At 44.5% G+C, this 26,766-nt stretch overlaps 1 protein-coding gene across 1 annotated transcript; it reads right to left on the bottom strand.

The window, feature by feature from the left end:
* Positions 1 to 3,440: 3,440 nt before the first annotated feature.
* Positions 3,441 to 18,183, bottom strand: LOC146358293 (uncharacterized). Its single transcript, XM_084829599.1, has 7 exons — positions 18,029 to 18,183; positions 17,511 to 17,620; positions 16,011 to 16,064; positions 14,290 to 14,373; positions 13,059 to 13,152; positions 10,608 to 10,678; positions 3,441 to 6,242 (listed from the first exon to the last, which is right to left on the bottom strand). The coding sequence occupies exons 1-7, from the start codon at positions 18,100 to 18,102 to the stop codon at positions 4,699 to 4,701; spliced, it is 2,031 nt and encodes a 676-aa protein (XP_084685725.1). The 5' UTR covers positions 18,103 to 18,183; the 3' UTR covers positions 3,441 to 4,698.
* Positions 18,184 to 26,766: the final 8,583 nt, after the last annotated feature.

The following is a 26,766-nucleotide window of genomic DNA, read 5'->3' as shown; positions in this document are numbered from 1 at the left end:
TTAGATTCTTTTTATTTCTCTTGTGGTGAATTTGATTTGGAAGGGGCAGAAACAGAACTCCATCCAACAGGTGGCTGCCATTTTGTTTATTGTATTTTGGGAAAATAAAAATGGTGGGCCTTCCTCCTGTCATTCATTGCCACCATTATAGGGGATAGCAGCTGAATATCCACAGGGAAAACACACTTTTACAGAGTGAGGAAATTGCTGAGCTTATTTTATTCAAAAGACGTGATGTTAAATACAAGAGAATGAAGCAGACTAAAAACAAAAAGATAAAGATAAAGTCACTCAAACTGTTCTCACATGGGAATAAGGGAATCCCCCACCCCATCCCCAGAAATACTTAAGCATGATATAGGTACACTTCATGTTCTGTGTTCCTTAAATATCCACACCTAGCCAGGAGGAACGCTAAGCATTTTCCACCAGGTTGATAAGATGAAAAATGAGGTCATACATACATATGATAAAATTCTCCTCACCTCTTGGCAGGATGATATACACACTAGCTTACCACATAATTACATGACAGTGTGGCAAATTGCCACTTGGTAAATGTCCCTATGTATTTATCCAGTTAGCAGATTGTCTCTTAATGAGCTTGGTAAATATATTCTAACTGGTGGACTGAGGGCAGAACTATACATTCCACCTCCACTGGATTTCTTCAGAGCTTGGCTGCCACTTCTCCTTTGCAAAACTGGACCAGGAGGGCACAGTTTCTAGTGAAGAAGTGGCAGTAAGATGGAAGGTGCTTAACCTTTCACTTACTACTTTCCCCCAATAACGCACATGCGTGCACATGCACACACACACTACTTTCCTCCTAGCCCAGATACCAGTCCTGTTTTGAGATGGAAACATAGGTCTGAAACCCCTGTGATTTGAAGCATGGAAACAGTAGGTAGTGAAAGGTTCAAATGATCCTTTCTCTACCACTTCTTGTCTCCTAGATGTCTCCTCCTGAGATAACACTTTAAGGTTAAAAAAAACAACAAACTCATGGCTGGCAGGCTGCAATTATACCTAAGATGAAGTCTGATCCTTAGATGATAGTGTTACAGTCAAAATCTGTTCAGTGTTGTTATTCAGTATATGCACATTTCTATATCTCCATCACACCACACCTATAAGAATTACTTTCAGAGTCACTAAAATATAATCACCTGTGAAGTGAGAAAACACTAGCCAGGCAAGTTAGTGGAGAGAATTGTTGTCTTGCAAGGCAGGCTATGGGCAAAATGCCATCTGTACAGTGCTGAGATACCCTTGGATCTGACCCACAACGACCACATTAAAATTTATTTACTCTGCATAATAACGTTGTGATGGTTTCAGAAGATTGCCAGGCTGTGTCACCTGGCCATTCCAGACAATCAGACAAAAATCCTGACTGGTGGCACAAAATCCCATCAAATGTTTCCATGAGGGAATGCTTCAGATCTAATAAAGAAAGATGTAAGCCCCCTTCACATGTGAACCATGTGATGGGGACATCACATGATCACTGAGGAGCAGGACCGTGGCATTGACCCCCACCCCTGAACATCCACACAGTGACCCAGTTTGCATGGTCACAGCGGCTGAAACAAGCCACCATGTGTGCTGGGCGCATGCTGGGCCCGTACTGGCTGGATTTCCCTAATTACCCATGCTAGTGTGGCTTCCATGTCATCCACACCTGGGCTATTGTTGAGTTATTTGAGAGTTGCTGCCCAGCCCAAACAAGTCATGCTTCCTGGGTTCGGATGACACAGCAAGCCCCACTGGTGTGAGTAATCAGGGAAATTCAGCCAGCAGGCACCCAACAAACACGATGGCTTGTTTTAGCCGCCATGATCATGCAAACTGGTGTCAAGGATGTCTGCACTGAAGAAACCTACATGTGAACAATAGGTCACATCTGGGTTCCACATGATGGTGAGTCCCAGTCACAGTAGATACATACATACATATATACATGCATATGTATGTACATACATACAGACAGACAGACAGATTGATTTAAGTCACAGGAAGAGCAATCCTATGGCCACTAATGTCTAGAGGGCCATAGGATTTCTCAGTTCCCAGGAACCGAGGTCGGAGCCAGCACTCTGACCGTGTTTTCCAGGAACGGGGCTCCCCGCACCCTCCCTCACCGCCCCATAGGCAGCACTGTTCTCGCCAGTCTCCATACTTGGAAATGGAGCATGGAGCAGGTGAATAGGGGGCGTTCCCAGGGGCAGGGAGAGGAGGAGACTGCAGAAGCCGCTTACACGGCTTCCTATGCGCTGTGCAGCCTCCTGCCCTCCCACTCTGATGCACCCCAGCTGGACAGCCAAATATCGGCCATCTAGCCACAAAAGTAGGGTGGGCAGTGTGGAATAGATGATCCCCTCCATGCTCTGCCCACTCTGCACAGGATAATCGGCTGCCTCCAAATTTGGAGGCAGCCGACTACCCCAACAGGATTGCGGCCAAACTGGCACAGCCACTGCTCATGGGGGGTGGGGGAGGAGTTCTAGTGTTTGTTACCAGTGCTATTATAGTCGCAAGCCAAAGCAATTGTTTTTCTTGACGTGCACACAACAAATCCCCACTGCGCAACCTGTCCTGAAAGATGTGCTGCTGTCTAAGAGAAATTCATATTTTCCCAGCGACGTTGCCTTCTGAGTGCCATATTTCTCCACAACCAAAGTTTCTTGAGAGAAGATATCTGAATTCCCTGCAAGTTTGTGCAACACAGCTCATATGCTGCCCCCCTTTGGAGATCCTGGATGCTGAAGCCCCAAACCAAGTCATAATTGACAGCATAAAAAGACATTTGCAGCTTCTCCCAGAACCTAAATTGTGTCCATCTACTAATTTCACGCCCTATAGCTCAGTTATTAAGCCACCAATGGCATGTTAGTTATCTAATAAGGACCTTTGAAGAGTGATGTGTTAATCATTTTTGAGGAGATAAACAAGCCATCAAGGATGCTTGTGAACTGCCTTAAAATAAATTACAGAACATGGTAAGATGCTACGGTGTATCTGGTCACCAGAAGATTGGAATTAAAATTTCAAGGATCTGCTTCGTGTCAAATTTAATATAATATGACACAGAAACAACAACACTGGAGTAATCACCTTCACATTTGCCTAAAGCAAATGAAGAGAAATTGTTGCTAAAATTACTACCTCTGCAGGGGTTTTCAAGAGATATATTTACCCTGGGATGTTGACATTGCCATGAGGTACAAGTAGAATCTGTATTGTTACAAAAGGGATGTTGTTTCACCACCCCAACAGTGGTGTCATGGTAAATTTTGAAGCGCAAACACTCATCGTGACACTCCCCATAGCCACACCTCTAAAGAGAGTCCAAAAATCCAGGCTGCTGTGTTGATCCATATCTGTGTGTGTTTGTGTGTGTGTATTTATATAGACATCCACACCCAAAGAGCAGCAGTACATAACATAGCACCCAATTTATTAGGATCCGCCAAAAGTAATAGAATAGCAGTGGTTAACATGTTGGACTTTGGCTGAAGAGATCTGAGAACGCATGAGAAAGGTAAGAGTGGAATACAAGATGTCCCCAAACAGCATAACAACACCAGCTCGAGAGATTTTCGTCAGCTCGAGAGATTTTCGTGGGACTTTCTTTTGCCAATACCAGGGAGAAACAAAACAGTTCTAGCAGTTTTCACCTTGACCAGGAGCAGGTATTTTGTAAAGCTAATGGGTGTTAATTGCCCATTCAAGACCAAACCACTACAAAATACTTTGTGTATTACAATAGCTATAGCTCACAACAATACATTGTTGCTGGGAAAATCTATTTTCCCCAAGGTAGTAAGTTTGAGACAATAACTTTAAGGTGCATGGTTCACATCAGGCAGCAATTGTTGTTGTTGTTCAGTCGTTCAGTCGTGCAATACATTCTGTTATATTTGTAGGAGCATTTTCAAACGCATTTTTCTTGGTCCATGAATCACACTGCAAGCTTGGAAATGTGCAGTCTTTGACTGCAGATTTCATTCGAGTCTGCTTTCGAGTTCAGGAGGTACAAACTAGGTAAATTCTGGTCTAAAACTAACTAATTTCTCATACATCCCTAGGGTTGTATAAATCACTGTAATGTCTAAAGGCTCAGAGTACAACCTAAGACTGCTCACACCTTATGGAACACTTTAGAGTGCATAATCTTTTTACTCCATGGTTAAGAAAGCAGAGGCAATAACAGACCCCAAACTGTAATTTGCAAGGCCTGTATGTACCTACCTACCTACCTACCTACCCACCTACCTACCCACCCACCCTCAAACCTACAAACAATGCTTTTGCAATTGGAATACACTGGGAAATTTAAAATGAATGGATGCACAATAAGCCAAAATGTATTCTGATTATGGAATATCAGGTGCAGAGAGGTTGAATACTGAAATCTAGATCTAATTAGGTAAGGGTTGGAATCACTTGGATAGCTCTGTTTCTCACCCAATAATATACACATGCTAGAAGAAATGATAAGAGTTACATTTCTGTCTTTATTGAAAAAATACCTCCCCCACTGATCATGGTCTCTTGGAACTCTCCTTTCTCATGTAGCCTAGCAAATACTGGGTTCTTCACTGCCTGGTGTGAATGCTGAGACTGGAGTGATCACCACCTGTGAGCAAGACCCGGCACTTCCTAGTGTGAAAGCTAGCTTGGACATGCCCATGGTCAATGAGTCACATTTGGGAGCTGATTCATTCCAAATTTCTGGTCTCGTATACTCGGAAGCTGTGCACTAGGCCAGGGCAGTTTTATCACTCTCCCTCGCCGATGGCCATTTATGTCCAGGAGCTGGCTAGTTTCAGAGATGGAATTATGCTTTTCACCCTGGGTTTCAAACGATGGGTGATGTGCTCTTCTTCGGAGCAGTCTCTTTTTTGTCAGGAGAGGAATTTCACCCTCCTGGAAAGGTGGAAGAGGCCCCTTTTTCCTACTCTGTGGAGCACCTTTGCAATAAGCAGGTGTCTTCTTCCTATCAGGAGCCACCTCCCCACCTCCGTTGGATGAGTCGTTCCCCTCAGGCTCTCCTTTACTGTGCCCATCAGGCATCCTAATTTTCCCTGCCTGGGATTTGCTCCTATTGCTGTGTGACCTGTTTCTCCCAGCCCGTGACTTGCTCCTCTTGGCATATGGCTTTCTTGTCCGAATCTGAGCCTCTTTCCTTTTTAATGGCAGCCCTTTGGCACTACCACAAGTCAATGGTGCTTTGGGATCCAGCTTATCGTCGGCAGAAGACTTGTTTCTCATACCATTTAATTCCGTGCCTTTCTCTGGCTCAGATTCTAAGGTAGAGCTACCTTTTTCACCCTTGGGTTCCAGTTTTTCATGCTTTAGCTCATTCTTTCCAGGGTTTTTTTGACTTTTCACAGCATGTGGGCTGCTTTCTTCAGCCTGTTCTCCTTGTTTCTCAATATGGGGTTCCCTGATCCCAGCCTGAGAGTTGTACTCAGAAAATGCCTTATGTTTCATAGGGGACACAATATACCCAGGATCTGTTTTTCTGTGACTAGGAGGCCCCGGCTCCAGCTTCTGTAACCCATGATGCACCTTGTCTAGCTTGGACTGCCCCTCCTCTGGCCTAGGTTGCCCTTTCTTTGTTCTGACATGGCCTGCATCCTGATCCAGATGCCCCTCCCCTGGCCTAGCAAATCCAGGATTGCTCTTATCTGGCAAGGGTTGCCCCTCCTCCAGCCTGTGTTGCTTCTTGTTTGCCTTGAGATGCCCTTCATCCATCCCAGAATTCTTTTCACCTGGCTTGGGAAACACAAAAAACCCTTTATCTGTCCTGGAGCATTCCTCTTCTGGCCAAGATGGTTCCTTGTTTGTCTTAGAATGCCCCTCTTTCAGATCACATGTCCCCTCTCCTGGCATGGGAAATCCAGGAACCTTCCCTGCTGACCTGGGACAGCCCTTGTCTGGCCTGCGGTGTTCCTCACCAGCCTTTGGGTGCCCTGCTGCATCTGCTCGGCGATGCTTGGCATAAGCCCCAGAAGAACCCTTGTCTTCCTGGTGATACCTTCCTTCGGCCCAGTCACGGCATTCTTCTGCCCAGTCTCGCCATTTGTTTGCCCAGCGCCGCCATTCATCAGCCCACCGGCGCCTTTCACAGGTCCAGAAGCGCCACTTATCTGTACAGTAGTGCCCCTTGTCCAGCCTGTAATCCCATTCATTTCCTGTTGGGCCATTACTCTCTCGATCATAAACAGGGATGCCTGCAAGAACCAGAGTACATTTAGTCAGCTGGAGCACTCTGCCAGCAACACAACCATAGAAATAGGGCTAAGATCAACGCTCACATTCACTCCATGCCCAGCATGATCTTCTCTTCACTTGCTAAAATATTTATTTAGTAGATTTATAAAACTACACCCTCTGCCTAGCATGTGCATACACAATAAAAACATTAAAACTTCACATAAATCCTAAGGGACAAAGGAACAAAACCATACCATTACATTTGTGAGCAGAATTAAACTTAAAGGGCTGCAAAGCATTAAAAGCCTGATGGAACAGAACCATCTTTATTGCCCAGCTACAGTGGTGCCACTAGGGCTGAAGCTCAGGGGTAAAGTCCAGGACTCTGACACCCCAACACACACCCCTCAAATAACCACCCAGAAAGCAGCAGGTAATAGGAGCAGTGGCAAACAGACCCTGCACCAGCAGCTGGGCTGGTACAGGCATGCTGGGGTTCACAAGGGTTGATGCTGCTCATTCAGCATTCTTTCTTCATCTTTTTGAACATTTTAGAGCTTAGGAGCAGCAAACTGGGCATGTATTTATTTATTTATTTATTTATTTTTATAACAGTTATACACCACCCAATAGCTGAAGCCCTCTTGTACATGCTTGTAGATACTCATTTGTCTTATTTTAGAAAATATATTAACTTTGCTGCAACAACAAATGCTCTTTATTTATTTTATTTTTATTTTATTTCCTAGATTTTTAGTATAGATAAATCTTTAATCTTTAAAGTCCCACTGCCGGGCCCCCTGCCAGCTCCTGATCCAGATTGGGCTCTCTGCACCTACTCTAGAGAAAAAATGAAACAAGATGTAGCTCTAGACACAGATTTAGGGTGCAATCCTATGCATGTTTAGACCAGAAAAAGTCCTACAGCTCCCAGGATGCCCCAGCTACCATGGCAGGGGAACTGCAGAACTCTTTTCTGCTTAAACATGCATAGGTTTGCAGCTTTAAAGTCTGTTTTGACCATTTACAGGAATGCCACCACTGCCTTGTTGTGGCGAAGGGGCTTGCGTAACTCAGTGAAGTCATAAGCTATGCTGTGCAGGGCCACCCAAGAAGGACAGGTCATGGTGGACAGTTCTGACAAAATGTGGTCCACTGGAGAAGGAAATGGCAACCCACTCCAGTATTCTTGCCAAGAAAACCCCATGGAACGTATCACAAGGCTAAAACATATGATGCCGGAAGATGAGCCCCTCAGGTCGGAAGGTGTCCAATATACTACTGGGGAAGAGCAGAGGGAATTTCCAAGTAGTGCCAGAAAGAGTGAAGCGGCTGGGCCAAAGCCAAAAGGACACTCAGCTGTGGATATGTCTGGTGGTCAAAAGAAAGTCAGATGCTGTAAAGAACAATATTGTTTAGGAATCTGGAATGTCAGAGAACATGCTGATCATAGCAAACACTCTTTTCCAACAGCACAAGAGACGGCTCTACACATGGACATCACCAGATGGTCAATATCGAAATCAGATTGATTATGTCCTTTGCAGCCAAAGATGGAGAAGCTCCATACAGTCAGTAAAAACAAGACCTGGAGCTGACTGTGGCTCAGATCATGAGCTGCTTCTTGCAAAATTTCGGCTTAAATTGAAGAACGTAGGGAAAACCATTAAACCATTCAGATATGACCTAAATCATATTCCTTATGAATATACAGTGGAGGTGAGGAATAGATTTCAGGGATTAGACCTGAAAGACAGAGTGCCTGAGGAACTATGGACGGAGGTCTGTAACATTGTTCAGAAGGCAGCAACGAAATCCATCCCAAAGAAAAAGAAATGCAAGAAAGCCAAGTGGCTGTCTGATGAGGCTTTACAAGTAGCTGAGGAAAGAAGGGAAGCAAAAAGCAAGGGAGAAAGGGGAAGATATATCCAAATGAATGCAGAGTTCCAGAGAATAGCAAGGAGAGACAAGAAGGCCTTCTTAAATGAACAATGCAAAGAAATCGAGGAAAACAACAAAATGGGAAAGACTAGAGATCTCTTCAAGAAAATTGGAGATCTCAAGGGAACGTTTTGTGCAAAGACGGGCATGATAAAGGACAAAGAAGGCAGGGACCTAACAGAAGCAGATGAGATTCAGAAGAGGTGGAAAGAATACACAGAAGAACTATACAGGAAAGAACTGAATGTCCCTGATAGCCATGATAGTGCGGTCACTGAACTTGAGCCGGACATCCTCGAGATTGAAGTCAAGTGGGCCTTAGGAAGCATTAGTAACAACAAAGCTAGCGGAGATGACAGTATTCCAGCTGAGCTATTTAAAATCCTAAAAGATGATGCTGTTAAAGTGCTGCATTCAATATGCCAACAAATTTGGAACACTCAACAATGGCCGCAAGACTTGAAAAGGTCAGTTTACATTCCAATTCCAAAGAAGGGCAACGCCAAAGAGTGTTCAAACTACCACACAATTGCGCTCCTTTCACATGCCAGCAAGGTGATGCTCAAAATCCTACAAGCTAGGCTTCAGCAGTATGCGAACCGAGAACTACCGGAAGTACAAGCTGGGTTTCGAAGAGGCAGAGGAACTAGAGATCAAATCGCCAACATTCGCTGCATCATGGAGAAAGCAAGAGAATTCCAGAAAAACGCCTATTTCTGCTTCATTGACTACGCTAAAGCCTTTGATTGTGTGGATCACAACAAACTGTGGCAAATTCTGAAAGAGATGGGAGTACCAGACCACCTTACCTGTCTCCTGAGAAACCTGTATGAGGGCCAAGAAGCAACAGTAAGAACCAGACATGGAACAACCGATTGGTTCAAAATTGGGAAAGGAGTACGACAAGGCTGCATATTGTCGCCCTGCTTATTTAATTTTTATGCAGAGTACATCATGAGAAACACCAGTTTGGATGAATCACAGGTCGGAATTAAGATTGCCGGGAGAATTATCAACAACCTCAGATACGCAGACGATACCGCCCTAATGGCAGAAAGCGAAGAGGATCTCAAGAGCCTCTTGTTGAGGGTGAAAGAGGAGAGTGCAAAAGCTGGTTTGAAACTCAACATTAAAAAAACTAAGATCATGGCATCTGTCCTCATCACTTCCTGGCATATAGAAGGGGAAGAAATGGAAGCAGTGACAGATTTTATTTTCTTGGGCTCCAAGATCACCGCAGACAGTGACTGTAGCCATGAAATTAAAAGACACTTGCTCCTTGGGAGGAAAGCTATGGCACACCTAGACAGCATAGTAAGAAGCAGAGACATCACCTTGCCGCATCACCTTGCCGACAAAGGTTCGTATAATCAACGCTATGGTTTTCCCAGTAGTAATGTATGGCTGTAAGAGCTGGACTATAAGGAAGGCTGAGCGCCGAAGAATTGATGCTTTCGAACTGTGGTGCTGGAGAAGACTCTTACGAGTCCCCTGGACTGCAAGGAGGGCAAATCAGTCAATCCTAAAGGAAATCAACCCTGACTGCTCATTGCACAGACAGATACTGAAGCTGAAGCTTAAATATTTTGGCCACCTAATGCGAAGAGAAAACTCCCTGGAAAAGACCCTGATGCTGGGAAAGATTGAAGGCAAAAGGAGAAGGGGACGGCAGAGGATGAGATGGCTAAATAGCATCATCGATGCGATGAATATGAACTTGAGCACACTCCGGGAGAGAGCAGAGGACAGGAAGGCCTGGCGTGCTATGGTCCATGGGGTCACGAAGAGTTGGACATGACTTAACGACTGAACAACAACAACGCCAGCTACCAGCTGGTCCACCAGCATTGCTCAGTGGTCCACCAGCATTGCTCAGTGGTCCGCCAGATGCACTGTGATCTACCCCCTCTCCATCCCTGCATTAAAGCACATTTACATATCGTATAAGAACAACAATATAAGAACAATCCACAGTGTGGTGTAGCAACCAATTTATTTCATGATAAACAAACCCTTCTTTCTTGCCCTATGCTGTTCCAGGCATCACTAATACATTGCAAATATGGGGGAATCCCAAAAGTGCATGAACACAAATTATGCAAATCAATGCAAATTTTTTCTCATTTCCACTGTTTATTCTAGAATTGAATCTCTTTGGGATATGTTATGCTTATTGATTTATTTGCTGAGTTGGCCCCTCCCTGCCTATCATTTAGAAAAAGGATAAAGAGTGGGTATTTTATTTTGTTTTTTACAGGGCCTAAATTGAGTAGTCTGAAAACAAAAACAAAAAACCCCAGGCCAGATTTTTCAGGGTGTCTCAATTTTCTATAGGGCAAAGAATGCTTTCTGAAAACCAGGCTCCTTCACGGTACCCTCTGCACTCTGAGGAAAACATTCCACACAGGCCGTGAGGTATAATCCAGCCCACTCCAATTTACCATTAACATGGATAGATACCGTCTTCCCGTCCTCTTCAACTTCTAAGTACTTGCTTTCATTCTCAAGATGTCTGAAGGAGAAATGTGGCATAACCAGAGGGCAAATTGTTAGTTAATTTAATTTACTATTATTCTGTATTTACTCCCAGGAAGAGGTGCTTATGAGATTTTCAGGTGCCAAAATAACTTGGCCAGCCTTGGGTACTATGCATCTTGACAGGTATGGGGTGGGAGGGCTTTTACTCTTCTGCCTCAGGCACCAATATGTCTGAACTACCAAACAAGGGAGAGATGCTTTTGGGATAAGACAGGCCTCCATATTGTGGCCTCCTTATTCACGCACTCATATGAAGATATCTCTGCTTCACATTTCATGGTTTGTCCCATAATTCACCTACACACAAGAGTTCTCCCCCTTAGGGCTGATTCTTACATGCACTCTTGAGGTAGTAAAGTCTTCATATAGTAGCTTTTAAACTTCATTTTCATGAGAAGTGGTGAAACTGGCCTCACACAAAAATCCCCAAAGAGAATGCTAATGTTGAAACTTAAATCTCTTGATGGGGCTGTTTTCACATGAAGGTGATTTCAGACAAATTACTCTCCCTTGTTAAGAAGAAGAAGAAGAAGAAGAAGAAGAAGAAGAAGAAGAAGAAGAAGAGTTTGTGTGAGAACTTTATATGTATGTGGGAATCAGTCTCCAAATTCTACTATTGACAAGTGTCACTCTCGTACTCACATGCCGTTGCCTCACATATTCACATAATAAAGTTCCCCCTTGAATTCTGTGAGGTAGGCATCTGGTTCACACTCTCACAGATATCTTTCATATAAAGATTTCCTGGCCACACTTCGCAGTGAACAGGTACCCCTCTCACGCAGTGTACAACTGACAGCGTCACACACCTGTGGCCCTTCTACATATTCTTTGGTTAGGAAAAAAAAACCCTCTCTCACAGCAGAACTCTCTCCTTCCTGTTCAGCAGCTGACAAGATTCACAGGAGCACACCATATGCACTCACGTGCAATGCGCCTTTTCCTAAAAACCTAGTTAATATATTCCTATTTGCATACGCTTTCCATACTTTCTCTGCTGTCTCTGTTGCTCTCCCAAGTTAACGTGCTGCTATGCACAGTAGCACTGAAGGCCCATCCAAATGGCTGCCTTCCTGTGCTCCTGCCTGATGACGTAGCATGCAACTGGAAGTGTGGAGAGTGTCCTGAAGAAAGTCAGGTGTCCTTCCCGCCAGGATAGCCTCACACTCACTGCCAGCTATATGAACTACCCGGGTCCTTTGCCTGCCCCTCTCAGCCAGCCAAGGGGATGAAAGCAGCAATCTGTGTGTCCTGAAACATCTCAAACATCTGGACTGTGGACCTCAGAAGAGCTGAAACAGTGCACCACCCAATCTCATCACTGGGTGCCTTGCCTCCCATTGTCAAGGCTTCCAGTTTTCCTTCCTCTTCACCAGAGATGAGGAATTGCAACACTCTCTAGTTCCTGTCTGCAGGAAAGGGCTTCAGTCCAGGTAAAGGTATACAAATTGTAGCCTCCACCCTGCTTTCGCTTCTTTGTGTGTGTGTGTGTGTGTGTGTGTGTGTGCACGCGTGCATATGCATATGCTTCAAGCCTTGGGAAGACTCCTTCCTGCAGTCTCAAAAACTACTTTTAGGCCTGGAGCTCAGCTTCACCCAGAATGCAGCTAATTTCCTCACCAAGGCATTACTTGGTGAAGGCTGGAGCATATAAGTGTTAACAATCCATTTGCTCAGCGAACTCCCCCCAAATCAGCTTGTGCACTTGAATCTCTGTAAACCTTAATGAATGTGCCATTGTAGTGTTATCCACTTCAACAGTGTCTAAATGTGGATCTCTTTGGGTGAGAATTGCCTTCTTAGCCATAGACACTCTATTTGCCAATGTCTAAAGATTTCTTGGCAGAGGATGAGATGGCTAGATAGCATCACCGATGCAATGAATATGAACCTGAGCACACTCCGGGAGAGAGCGGAGGACAGGAAGGCCTGGCATGCTATGGTCCATGGGGTCACGAAGAGTCGGACACGACTTAACGGCTGAACAACAACAACAAAGATTTCATATAAGCAGATATATGAGTCTTTTTGGAACGTGCGTGAGTACATACATGGGTCTAACACATCACATAACACTTTTATATATATACAGCATTCCACAATTCCACAATTAAACTAGACAAAATCTGTTCTTCTTGCCTTTTATCAGACTACTAGGCTCTGGTCTTACTGGGGAACATTTTTGTATTAGAACACCATGGATGTGCAGAATCTGAAATGTGGAGATCCCTTGACTTTCCATCCAGAGGAGTACCAGGCATGTTGTTTCTTTCAAGGATATTACAATTATGCAGCAGAGAGATTCAAAGCTTAAGGGAAGGACTCCTTGGAAGACATTCACTTTCCTCCCTTACCTTTTGGTTGTGATCTTTTTGCCATTCATGAAAGCAGTCATGATAGAAAAGTGGTGGAATCTTTTAGGAGCGCTGAAGAAGGATACAGAAAAATCTGAAATACAGGACATACTCATTATGAAGTGCTTCCAGGCCATAAATCCCCCCCCAAAATAAACAAGTTAGAATCATAGAATCAGAAGGGGCCTACAAGACCGTCAAGTCCAACCCCCTGCTCAATGCAGGAAGCCTGATTCCCAGGCAGTCTCCCATTCAAGTACTAATCAGGGCTAACCCTGCTTAGCTTACGAGATCAGACGAGATCGGGCGCATCCAGCCCTTTGCTTGTCATTTTCCTTGAGAATCTTCTTTTTCAGGCTTCTCTAGCCAATTATCCCAGCAATACATGTCATAGGACTGAAAAGGACCTCTAGAGTGATTGAGCCCACTCCCTACGGACTAGCAAAGCACCTCCACATCTGCCTCTCTCCCTGCAGATTTGCATGTCAGCATCAGTAATTTTTCTGCCACTACTGGGTGAGCAGTGGAAAGAAGGGGTGGGGGCAGCGGTTTCTCTTTTGTTTCCTTCCTGGTGACAGCAGCAGAAGCAATTTCATTGCCTCCACCATCATTTTGTCTCCATAAGAGAGCCAGTGTGGTGTAGACTGGGAGTCGGGAGATCCAGGTTCTAGTCCCCACTTGGCCATGGAAGCTCACTGGGTGACTTTGGGTCAGTCACAGACTCTCAGCCTAACCTACCTCACAGGGTGGTTATTGTGAGGATAAAAGGGAGAGAAGGAGGAGGGCTATGTACACCACCTTGGGTTCCTTAAGGAAGAAAAAGGGTGGGGTATAAATGAAATAAAAGAATGAATGAATAATGGCACACTGCACCAGAAGGACAAGCTGACAAAATTATTGAAACCAGCAATTGTCGTTTATGTATAAGATGGTCAACACATCACATCCCTCCAAATCTTCCATTTCTTTGGGTACACATAACCACTGCTCCTGCACTTTGCTTATATATTTCAGCTTTATTTTTTGCTGGTGAACAGTGTCAACTTGGTTAAAATCCTTAACATCTGGCCAATTTTTTTTTTTTAAAAATCTGAATATTGTCCTGCAGATGGAAGTCTAACCACAGACAGGTAATGTAGGTACCTACATTCGATGAGGACCCTGGCTGAATTATGGTGGCAACCGACAGAGTTCACAGCAGAGTTGATTCCAGACCCGAATTAAAGATTACCTGAAGAGCAACGTTGTCCTGTGAAGAATATCTTGATGCCATCCTGATCAAACACTGACAGGTGTTTCTCAGCCTCACTTCTCTCTAGAGAGAGACAAAGGGAGATAATTAAAATGTTGTGCATTCTGAGAAGTCTGTCTAAATAAAATCTGTGCTTTAAAAAAGATCTGTAGCACCACCCAACTACTGCATCTTCTACTTCAAGGATCTATGTGGGGATTAAGGAAGGGAGGCTAAAAAGATCTCTGCTTGGAGGCTAAAAAGACTGGTTCCTTCCATTTGCACAGTACAGCCTTACCTTCAGTGACTGTGCTGTGCAAAGCAGTGGGAAAAATCAGCCTGCTCTTGCTCTGCAAAAACTTGTCTGTGCCATTTTCTGCTACTTACAGGGCCAGCACAAGTTCCCCTCCACCATGTCCCTCACCCCCCATTGCCACCGACATGTCTCCCAACCCCCACTGAAACTCCCACCCCAACTCCTGCTGCAGCATCTCCATGGACATCCCACCCACAGTGCCTGGTTCTGAGAAAGGACCCCTCATACACAGGCATTTGGGCCTGGCCAGCTCTCTGAAGAACCCTGCTGCCTGCTTTTTATTGCTGACACAGCTCTTCAGAGAGCCCACCCGCGAGCTTGCTCTGAGAGAATCCTCAAAGGCAGCAAGAGGGTGACTGGCAGCTGCTCCAGAGAGCCCCGCTGGCTGCTCTCCCACTGTCGTTGGCATTTGCTATGGCAGAAGAGCAGAGGCAGCAGGGCTCTCTGGAGTACCTGCTGTAGGGCTGCTGGGCAGCAGCTCTGGAGAGCCCTGTCGGGTCCACATTCCTGCTGTGGAAAATGCCACAGTGGGAGAGGGGCTGGTAGGGGTCTCCAGAGCATCTGCCCTGTGGCAGTTACCCCACCCCCAGCAGCACCCATGGGGCCCTCCTAGTGGGGAGGGAGTGCACAATTTGCCCCTCTTCCTGCTCCATTGCCTGAGCCAGGAGATTCACTCCACCTCATGGGAGGGCCAGCCCTGATTACTTACTCTTAACTTCTAACAGTCTATGCTTTAGGCATAAACTTAGGTACCATCACTACCACCACTACTTGTTTTCTTTTAGCTGCTTTCCCGCCTACTGGGGTGTAGTCTCCAGGAGCCCCTGGATACATGTAAGTATTTTAATAGCTGTTTGCGAGTAACAGTATGCCACTTTGGGGTGGGGTAGGGAAGTGGGTTTTTGTTCTCTTTAAGCCAGGGGTAGATAATGCGGTGCCCAGGTGCACCAGTGTGCCCCCAGACACTTTCCTTGGCACCCACTGAGAACCCTACTCCTCCCAATTTTTATTTTTAAAATATTTGTATATTTTCTTACTTGCAGCTTGGATTGCTACAAAGTGAAGTGGGAGCCTCTAGCTGCTGCCGTCTTAATTGCACATGAATGCCTCTGGGCAAATTACTTGTCCTTTGTGACCAGCCATGCCCACCCATGGCAGCCATTTTATGGTTGTGCCCAGGACAGTTTTCAAGATTCTAAATGTGCCATTGTCCCAAATGTTGCCTATCCCTGGTTCAAACACTATGAGTGTACAAGACCTCATTGGCTGTTTGAAGCTCTTGAGCTATGAGCAGAAGGCCATTAATAACCATTTATGGTCAATGGACCCATCAAACCATTAGTGATGTCATTAGCCTTGATCAAGGTGTTGGATGAGGCTCTTCTCTCTTCTCTGGAACACTTACTTGTTCCTTTGAAAGAGTCCTTGCTGCTTCCATCGTATTGGTCCCTCGTGCTTTCTGCAATACAAGACAAAACCTATAGAAATTTGGAGCTGCCTCTTTATCTCTAGTTTTGAATTGTTCCAGTTCTATTGGTGCTGTTCTGTGAACCAAGAAGTCCCTGGTTCAAATCATACCATGGCCATTAACTCAGTGGTGGCCCTTAGGTAGGGGTGGGGGACATGTGGCCTGCCAGATGTTGTTGGACAGCAAGTCCCATCAACCCTAGCCAGCATATCCAATGGTAGGGGATAATTGGAGTTGCAGTCCATCAACACCTGGAAAGCCACGTTTCGCACCCCAGCCCACAGTGGAAACCACTATTCTCTGAACTTCAACTCTGCCCCCTGTCAGTCCCCCCACCCCATATATGCAATATTGGGAAACAGTATATGTTAACTGACGGTTATTTATTTATTTATTTATTTGTTGCATTTATATCCCATCTTTTTTCTCTTGCAAAGAACCCAAGGTGGCATACATAATCCTCCCCCTCTCCATTTTGTTCTCACAACAACAACCCTCTGAGGTAGGTAGGGCTGAGAGTCAGTGACTGGCCCGAAGTCACCCAGCGAGCTTCCATGGCCAAGTGGGGACTAGAACCCAGATCTCCCAGCTCCCAGTCCAACGCTCTCACCACTGCACCACACTGGCTCTGTTGTAAGAATGAATGCATGTGGAGTGTATGAGAGTGTATTCCCAGTTTGGCAGTGGGGAAATGCACAGCCTGTTCTATTATTCTACTACATGTTACTGGGAAGAGAGGATAAGGAACACAGAGTGGCAGCAGCTCCATGCTTCTTGCAAAGCCAAATCCAGGGCTATTTGTTGTTGTTATTATTATTTCTGTCAGAATGTTAAAAGGGTAGATTTTCCCTGCTTTTCCAAAGATAATTGAGAAGGGTATACTAAATCCATGTTAGTGATTAGAAAAGCAGTCCAGGCTGATTAACCTCTATCAGCCTTCTCCTCCTTCTTGCCCTCCAGATGTCTTGGACTACAACTTCCATCATCATCAACCACCATATGCTGGGTGGTGGGAGTTGTAGTCCAACACATCTGGAGGTTACCAGGTTGGGGAAGGCTTGTCTAGAGGGAAAAAACAACAAAGGTCAAATATGAGAATGGTCCTACAAGTATGTGCATTGCAAACTTGCGAAAACTTGTCATGATCATGCAAATGAAAAGGTGATTGAAGTGTGTTTGGAGCAAACTGGTCCACCTTGTGTGGCCTTGTGTCAAGGCTTAAATAATGGAGTGTTGCTGATTTTATTTATGCATTTATGTACTTTTAAAAAACAAATTAATGCCACCCCTCATACAAATTGATTCCAAGGTTTAATCCATGTTAATGATGTTTAGTATTTTGGATAAATGATCGAAAATAAATGAGTGTGATCCTGTGAATATCCTCTTGGAGAGAACAAAAGAGAAATGGCACTAGAGAGAAATTGGGTGCCTTACTGTCTGAAAGGACTTTGTAGGCTTCCACAATCTCCTTGAACTTCTGTTCAGCTTCTTTCCTGTTTTCTGGATTTTTATCTGGGTGCCATCTGAGTACTTTACTCCTGTACCTGCATAGTTCCATAAGATGCAAGAAACATTAGAGGCCAACCATCCACATACACCAGAACCAAGTGACCATCTCCAATACCATTATTCTGGACAGCTTCTCATTTTCCACATGACAGATAGTAACTTGCCACAGTGATCAGACTGTAGCCCACCCCTGGATTCCTGGCTGAGGTATCCATAGAGGAATCCTACCTCAGCAACATTCCTCCACCTACCCACCATCATTGCTGCAGTCAAGAATGAACAGCTTGAAATGTCCATTCTTGATACCAAGATACCAGTTACTTAATGTAACGGGCCCTGACATTCATGCTGGCAAATACTGACAGAGAAGAGAAAAAGGTAAGGATTGGATCGATGGGGTTGTGTAGGGAAAGGTGGATGACTTAAAGACAAATTTCTCTTACGCTCTTTTGATATCATTCATAGAGGCACTCTGGGGAACATCCAAGATTTTGTAGTAATCCACCATGATGTCCATCCATCCAATGCAAAGGTCAACAGAGAAGGTAAGGTGGTGAAGCAGCCAGAGGATGATCTCTTTCTCTGAAAATTCAATGAGAGTACAATGAGAGATGTCTTAAGATAAGCAGACACAAAATTTGTTCAGGGGCAGAAGATTCCAGTTTGGAGTTGATGCTGCAACCCTCAGCTCCATCATCTCTCCCAGATGTGTTTCCCCATCATTCACGGTTCACAACACAGCATGACATGGTTACACAGCATCCAATGAGAGAACAGTTCCATTTAAGTCTGTGGTGAAGCTGTGCTCTTAATACGTGATGCTAACCTGGAAGAATAATAGTGATGTCTTGCATTGATACAAACAGATACAGACCCAGAACACAGTACCCCACTTTGCATGCTGTGCAGACCTGCTCGAGAGGCATAACAGGAGTCTCAGTGTAAAAGAGGAAACTCTTTTGCCATAGCAACCCCATCTCCTGTAAGGCAGCTTCCAAACCAAAGTCCCAACAGCCTTAGGTTGGTGGAATGAATGAACAGCACAGGAACAAAGCTTAATAAAAACACTATCCCTCCTTTCCATACCAAAGGACATGTCCCTCACACCGTCTACACTTGCTTCATGCTCTGGGGGAATTGCAAGCTACAGGAAGTGTAGTTGAATTTTTAAATGTTACAAGGGCTAGGGAGAATGGGGCCTCGGTTCTTAAGGACATGAGAGGAGCCCCTGCTGGATCAGACCAAAGGCCCATCTAGTCCAGCATCCTGTTTCCCACAGTGGCCAAACAGATGCGTCTGAGGAGCCTACGAGCAGGACATGAGGGCAATAGTCCTCTCTTGTTGTTGAGGCTTCAACTCTCGCTAGCCCTGGTCAGAATGGCCCATGGTCAGGAATGCTGGGAGTTGTCATCTGGAACATCTGGAAAGCAGGTTGGGGAAGGCTGCTCTGCAGGAGCTGGTATTCAGAGACATGGTGCCTTTGAACCTGGAAGGTGCACATAGCTGTCACATCTAGTGGCCACCGATAGCCTTCTCCTCCATGAATTTTTCTCATCCCCTTCTAAAACCATCTGAGCCCATGGCCATCACTGTATCTTGTGGCAGCAAGCTCCATAAATTAAGGACACGCTGTGTGAAGGAGAGTGTAGCAGTCCACTTCTTCCTAGCCCTACACTTCTAACAGAAGTCTTTGAAGCTGAACTACCCATGTTCATCCAGTCTCTTGCCTGGCCCACAGCTGGAAACATCACTTGGGAATGCAAATGCTTAGCTCTATAATGTCTAAAACGCTACCTCTCCATCTCATAATGTAATCAACAACTTCACCCATGAACAGAGTAAGTGTGGGTTCTGTGGATGGCATGCACCTATTCTGTTTCATTCTGTAGGATTAAAAGGAATTGTTATATTTACTACTGTGGATTGAATATGTGGTGACCGCTTTGGGCAGAATCTTGTTGAGAAGTGGCATACAAATGAACTGAGGAGGAGGCAGCAACCCCATCCCAGTTTCACCTATACCCGAATCAGGGTCTTGCAGGAACAGAAGTAAGTATCCTGCTCATAGCTTCACCTACACCCAAACCTGGCCTAGCTCAAACTTACGGGTTCAGTACTTCTGTGGTAGACTTAGACTGCTTTCAGATTCCTAGATCCTAATTAGTGCTAGTGCTCCTAGCAGTGATATATCATTGAGGATTTATTAGTGCTAGGAATCACATTTGGCTTTTCACACTATCAATAACGTTGCACTTTTCCTGTGTGTTCATCCTGCTATGTTGTGTTCATACCAGTGAGCATGATGCCATAGCTGCTGTGAGTGGGGAAGGGGAACATTTCATTCACCTGAGCAGCCATTGGAAGGAGGGGGGAGTCCAAGAAATCCTTAAAAAATAAATTAAAAATCAAGTATAAGTACTTATCCACTTAAGCATGATTGCCCCTTACTACCCATAAATGTAACAAACAAAGTGTTTTAATATTTGTCATGGTTCAGAAGTGTAATTTGGAAATTATGGGTGGTGGGGGAAATCACATTGCTAAAATGGCAGTGACTGGAAAGGGTTTTGTTTTGTGTTTTTTATTAGCATTGTAGTGTTATAGTGCTATAACGCTCTTTCATTGACTATTTTTTAAAACATACAGCTGGAAAAGCATTTCAGTGCTAATTAAAAGAGACATTAAAGGGGGGGGTTATAAAATGGTGCCCACTGCAACAGCTAGTGAATGTGTGCTGAGCTGTGTTAGATTCACCTGCCGAACACATCGCTACCCACATCACAACCATGCCTTTATAAAGGTGGAAGAGTAGCACCAAGGGGATTGCAATATTCTGATGCCCTTCTCAAAAAAGGTCTGAATGTCTGTTGCCCGTGGTGTAATGGAGCCAGGATTCGCAGAGACGCAGCACCGACACTTTTTCATTAGCAGGGATGCCATCTGTTACCCCAGACAGAATTCCCTGTACCCTCTGAGCTTAGCTGCAATCCTCACAGTGGCTAGGGGGAAATGCATTTTCCTAGCAATAATATATTGTCCCCTGCAAAGTATTCTGGGGTGTTTTAATCTTGAATAGGCCATTTAGACCCATTCGCTTTACAAAAGACCTGTTGATACAGATCAACACAGCTACCTGAATTTTTGGACTCTCCTTGGGGCGTGGCTAGGGGGACTGTCGTGATAAGCACCTGCACTTCAAAATGTAGCACTACACCACTGTCTGTGGTAAGAAAGAAGATGGAAGAAGCACTGGGAAAACACTGGAGGATTACAAATGGATGAGAATGTCACATGGAAACTCACCCCTCCCACCATTAAATGTGAGTGAACAAGGCATGGAGATTCCTCACTAGTGTGGAAAGCAGCCTTAGTGTATGCAGTTTCAGTTGCCCAGGTCTCAGCTCCCCAGTTATGATCATACCAAGTCTGAACCACCAGATGTAGCCTGCAGCCCTATGCACATTTCCTTGGGGGTAACGCCCCATTGAATATAGTGGGATTGACTTCTGAGTAAACTTCCATAGGATTGTGCTGTTAGTCACCATTGTTCTGCCCAGCATTTGAATCTGAAGTGGCAACGCTTTACATCCCTCTCCAGAAGATTGGTGATTCATGGACCAATCACAATGGACTTGTTTGGATGTAATGGTAAACATCGTTTCGTGCCAGGGGAACAAGCCTGGGGCCGCTTCTGGCTTGCGTGCTCCCCCCTCCCTTCTCCTCTGGAACAGCTAAAAGGGGAAGATTAGAATCAATTGCTTCCTGTCTTAAACTAACTGTGGTTTGTTACATCTGAATTGAAGCAAACTATGGTTGGTTTTAAATATGGTTTGTCAGAACAAGCCAAGTTCAAAATGTGGTATATAATCTTATCTTGTTTAGATAAATTAGTTAAAAACTAACAGTTCAGACATAACAACAAACCACAGTTAGTTGAAAACAGCAACACGTGTTTCTGATATCCTCTTCATGGCTGCACCAGAAGAGAAAGGAGGGGGAGCCCAGGAGCTGGGGGCTCACCCAAGTTCATTCCCGTAGTGCTAAACTATGGTGCCATGATTGAAAAGCAGTGCACTTCCTTGAAAAATGGCTTCTGTGGTTAATGGCATAATAATGCATAATTTCAAAGCATAGTTGTATCTTCAGTCATAATCACATGAATAGTGTTTGCCTGCTTCCTATGAAGACCTCTTCAGTACAGAGCTTTTTCACCTTAGGATCAAGCAAAAGCTGGGCACCAGCTAGGTTGGCAAGTGTGGCCTCTTCCCAAAGGGCTCCTTCACATGGAGCTTTTATCCTGTGATTGAGATTGCTCCTTCAGAGCAAACTTTGGAAGTTTGCAGGCTCTTTACATGATGCCATGATCCTCCAAGGCGTCCCCTGCACTAAATGCCCTTTGTTCCATTTTTAAATAGATCGCAGATAATGCGCCATCATACTACCCTATTGTGTTCACTTCAGTTTCCTCCGTCAAAAGAGTTAAAGCAGCAAGAAGAGGAGTGAGATCAATGGAAGATAATGGGAGACTCAGAGAAGGGGGAAGGGGGAAGTGGAAAAGGAACAGGAAATACATGTAAAGGGAGTCAGTTATGATCCTGCATTTAAAACGGAAGCAGAAAGCCCCGTTTTAAATGCAGGGTTTTAGGCTGGTGTAGAAATGCCCAAAGACAGCTGCAAGTGCTTAGAATTTTTTAGGGAAGACTTTCCTGAGCCTTCCACCCATGTTGTTCCTTGGCTCTAGAGTAAACAGATACTACAGAGCCTTTGGCAGAAGGTGAATGCAGCCAGACGTTTGAAGGACCAAAGAGGCAGTTGCTTCTGGAAGAGAGCTGAGCCCCAGATCTGTTTATATGAGCATGTACTCCTCCATAAGAGGGATACTTTAGCCCAGTCTTCCCCACCCTGGTGCCTTCCAGAAGTGTTGGACTGCACACCCATCATCCCTAACCAGCATGATCACTGGAGATTACAGCTGAGGTGATGGGAGTTGTTGTCCAGCTAGGGATGTATGAGAAATTCATTTCAGTTTGTTTTTGATCAGGATTCACCAAGTTTTCACCTGCTGGACCAAACACTCAGACACAATCTACAGTTGAAGTCTGTACATTTTCGAGCTTGAAATATGATTCATGGACCCCCCCAAGTGCATTTGACAGCATGCATGCAGTTGAAAAATGTGCATGAAAAAAATGCGTACTTTTGAAAAATGCACACAAGTATGCTTTAATCAATGGGAGAAGAATGCATATATTTCAGGGGTGTGCACAACTGGTGCGTACATTTGGGGAAATATGCACAAAAATACACACAGATTTTCATGCAAAAAGAAAAAACAAAGCTTGCAGTCTGATACGAACTTGAGGCAGAATGAGCTTCAAGACGGAATTTGGAGAACTTCGGCAAGCTCAAATTTTGCTGATTTCCGCAGCCCTAAGTCCAATGCTTCTGGAAGAAGGCTGTGTTAGCCTAGTCATACATGAAGAGAAGATATAACAAGGAGTGAAGACGTACGTTTGACATCCATGAAGTTCTTTGTCCAATCATGAGTTCTATATGCCAAGATGATGGGAATGCAAAACATACTCTGAAATGACCTCTATAAAAGGATCTGGCATGGTTCACACCTCAGCGGGACAGCCCGACAATGTGATTCCAGATGAAGTCAGCTGAACTGGGCATGTTTCCAGGCTCATAGCAGTGGCAGTTGGAGGGCATTGTGCAGCTGTTCTGTCTTTTCCTCCATAATGGAATTTTTTTGGGGTGGCGGAGAAAAAAGATGGAAGACGCAGTGGGAAAAAGCAGTGGAAGTAGTGGAAGATGATGCTGTTTGGACTTCCTGGTAAAATCCTGTGAATGAGGCAGGATGTGGCATGTTGAAAGCCTTGTCTGGAAGCAACCTGGTTCTTTTGTGTGTCCTCAGAATTGTTTGCTTATGCAAGGCCTCTGGGGCAGAAGGTTGAGCAGAAAACCTTCCTCCTAACCAACAACACTAATAGTTGTCTCCATAGCAGTTTTCCCCACTGGAGGGAGAAAGACTGTTTGAATAACTGAAGATTATGGGAGCAATGACCAGCAAGTGAGTTCTACTAGTAACTTAGAATGAAGTATAGAAGCCCCCCAAAAGCAAAACTAGAAAATGATTTTGAAACATGATTCCTCCACACAGGAAATCAGTTTGTAAATCATAGGGGAACCCATATAATTTCTTTTGAGTAGTTTCTTTGCTTAGCAATAAAATTGTTATTCTGTTAAGGCACCCATTTGGCCTGGTCTCTTATCTCAGAAATGTGACAGAGGCATACCTCTGTAAAGGGCCATACACTCCACTGTGTGTCATCACTAGAGTACAGGATTGGACCTTAAGCTCTCAGTGACCATGCCTATCCCCTTGCTTTGGCAGTGAAAGTTTCCCCTACTCCTATACTATCAACAGTCATCAGTGCCTCTCCACCAACTGTGGAGGAAAGCCTCTGGACAATGCAAGAATGCCAAACAAGGCGCTTTGGTGGAAGGTGAGTCTACCATTAACTTTTGCCACCTCCCAAGGGGCGTAAGAAACAACCACGTTACCCTAATGCAAGCACAATGTTGTCCCAGCAGAAAGTAGATATAAAGGCTGAATTGGCACAACTGGCATGGGATCTGCTTGCATGGCAGGGATGAGCACAGAATGAAGCTGTAGTACAGCCTTCCTCAATCTGGTGTCTTCCAGATTTGCTAGACTACAACTCCCATCATCCCCAGCCGGCATGGCCATTGTACAGTAATCCAACACATCTGGAAGGCACCAGGTCAGAAAAGGCTGCTGTAGTACTTCTTGATTACCAGAATCAAATTCATGTCTGCAGAACTGCAGAGAAAATGGTTGGAAATGTGTACAAACCAGCATCTATCTGCACAGTTTTGAAGCTGGGGGAAGGGGAAATTGGATGTGGCTACCGCCTGTTGCTCAGCAAATCCTTCCACCCCTTGGAATCTCACAGCTACAGGCCTCTTTCTATAGAGCTCCCTTTCTATTACGGTCCCATTTCTCTGCTCCTCCTATTGTCCAAGGACACAATTTCGGGTTTTGGTTGATTCTCAGCAAGACTGAAAGGCCAGCTCTTGTTTATTTACTCAAGATTACATTGCAAAAGATAAGTGCATTTTAAGAGCATGTGTTGTGGTTACATTTTTTAATACACCATATAATAATTGCAGCACTGATATCAAGATGAATCAAGCTGCTCCATCCCCCATCTATTTTAAGCAAATGGGCTTATGCCTTTAGAATGCATATCCAGTACATTTTGCTAATAATTATAGTCATTTACTGCACTGAACAAGTGTTGGATGGAAATATAGGTGCTCTTAAGGCATAATCGCATAACATCTGAGACATGGGGTGGGGAAAATGCCCTTCTCAATGGCACTCTTGCTACTGCCTCATAACCCCTAACCCTCATATCCCTACCAAAACAAAGCTAAATTCTGCAGATAATCAATCTTAATTATTACCCTCCAAAATGCTAACTAATATGTGGCCAGATCCAATTCATGTTTAAATCCTGTAAGTTCAGCAGGGCTAGGTGTAATGTAAGTCTGCTCAAATTTATTATAGTCTGCCATATTTATTCAGAATTTAGTATCCTTGTTTACATAATTTGTCTATCTAGCAAAATTCTAGGCATAATTCCCTATGCCTCTATCATGTATGCAGCAGGATTTATGCCAGAATTGTCTTCTAATTTCCTATTGCTCACATAATGGATTTCTCTTTTGGCTCTTCACTGTCTACAAAGAGGGTCTACATAGGAGATCCAATATATAATACTTCATTTTTCAGTTCTAAAGCTTTTATCATAAACCTTCATTTTTATAGCTCGATTCACAGCCCTTCTGTTGACATGGTGCAGTATGTTCCTATTTGTGGATTTCTTCCTCTTTTTTTTAACCATCTGACCTTTTAGTTTTTTATATAACACTTACCTTTTCTTTTCCTGCTGGCTGGTTAGTCCTTGGAGCAGTTATTACTCTGTTATATCACTGTAGCCAATTCTTAAGTAATTTCCTTGAAGTTCAATTCATTCTTTTGCTTGCCTAACGAGTGATAAAAATTTACACCTATTGTAAAATTGTGAATAAAACGCTGATTGCAGAAAGTAAAGACGATCATGCACTGTGACCTTAACTAGCTCAATTGCGCTGCATCGCTATTTAAAAGGAGATGTGGCTCATCGTCAAACAAGCGGTGATTTCTGTTTCTTGTTAAGATGATTGCCATAAAAAAATAAACACGTATTACATCGGCATGGCGATACGCAGAATGACTGTGGCCTTTATATTTGTTGCCAAGAGTGACCAACCTATTAATTATTAAGCCTAAAGGTTGTACTGAGAGAAGTGGGGACAAATCTCTTTCTGCAAAACAAAACCAAGTTTTCAAAAGATAAATCAGCCGGCTCAGTGAGCGAGGAGGAAACGCAAGTCAGAGGCCGAAGAGCGTATTGTTCTCCAACAGTCCATGGAGTGGAACCTTCTTCTGTTGAGCCCAAGTTCCACAGGCAGAACAAGCGCAATGATGTCACACATATCCAGCGGAACCATGGCCCTTAAATCAAGTTGCCCCTTTCCTTCAGGAATTGCAGGTGGCTGCCAGGAGAAATGTAAGCAAGACTCTGCTCAACCTAATTTGTGTGTGTCTTTTGGGCCAAACTGGGAAATTCCTGGCAGACACAGGTCTGGAAACAATCACTGCTGAAGAGCAGCAGGAGGGATAGAATGTTTTGCAAGGGAGAAGCGTCAGGCAGTCACTTTTGCCGCTGTTGCTCATTTCTGCTCAATGAAGCAAATGCACATAAGGAAACTCCAGCTGGTGTAAAGCGGGTGTGGGGAGGAGGCTGCAGGGGAAATGTATTGGGTGAGGGAAGAGTTAAGCAACCACTCTCACTGTTGAATCATCCCTTGAAATAGTATTCCCTCTCCCTCCGCCGCTCTGCTTTACAACTGTTTGACAATGGCGGAATTCCCAGACCTGCGTGCTGCCAAGTGTCTAACTCTGCCTATTGCACCTGGAGGTAGAGAGCAAAAGATGGGCTGATCCATATGCACATGTTTGCCACTCAGTGTCTGTGGGATTAAGGGATGAGTTGCATGTGTGAATGAACCATCACAGATGCAACACCAGAGACAGAAGTTTGGT

Source organism: Heloderma suspectum, chromosome 1 (genome assembly GCF_057233095.1).
Source record: "Heloderma suspectum isolate Gila_16-S chromosome 1, 16-S_ref, whole genome shotgun sequence".
NCBI lineage: Eukaryota > Metazoa > Chordata > Lepidosauria > Squamata > Helodermatidae > Heloderma > Heloderma suspectum.
This window is presented reverse-complemented; position numbering and strand designations above follow the sequence as displayed.

Excerpts from the sequence above, each read along its gene's own strand:
- LOC146358293 (XM_084829599.1), bottom strand. The coding sequence starts at position 18,102 with ATGGACATCATGGTGGATTACTACAAAATCTTGGATGTTCCCCAGAGT. Across the intron at positions 13,153-14,289 it reads AGGACAACGTTGCTCTTCAG|ATTTTTCTGTATCCTTCTTC; the intron begins GTAATCTTTAAT and ends CCTGTATTTCAG. Across the intron at positions 6,243-10,607 it reads GGTATCTATCCATGTTAATG|GCATCCCTGTTTATGATCGA; the intron begins GTAAATTGGAGT and ends TGGTTCTTGCAG.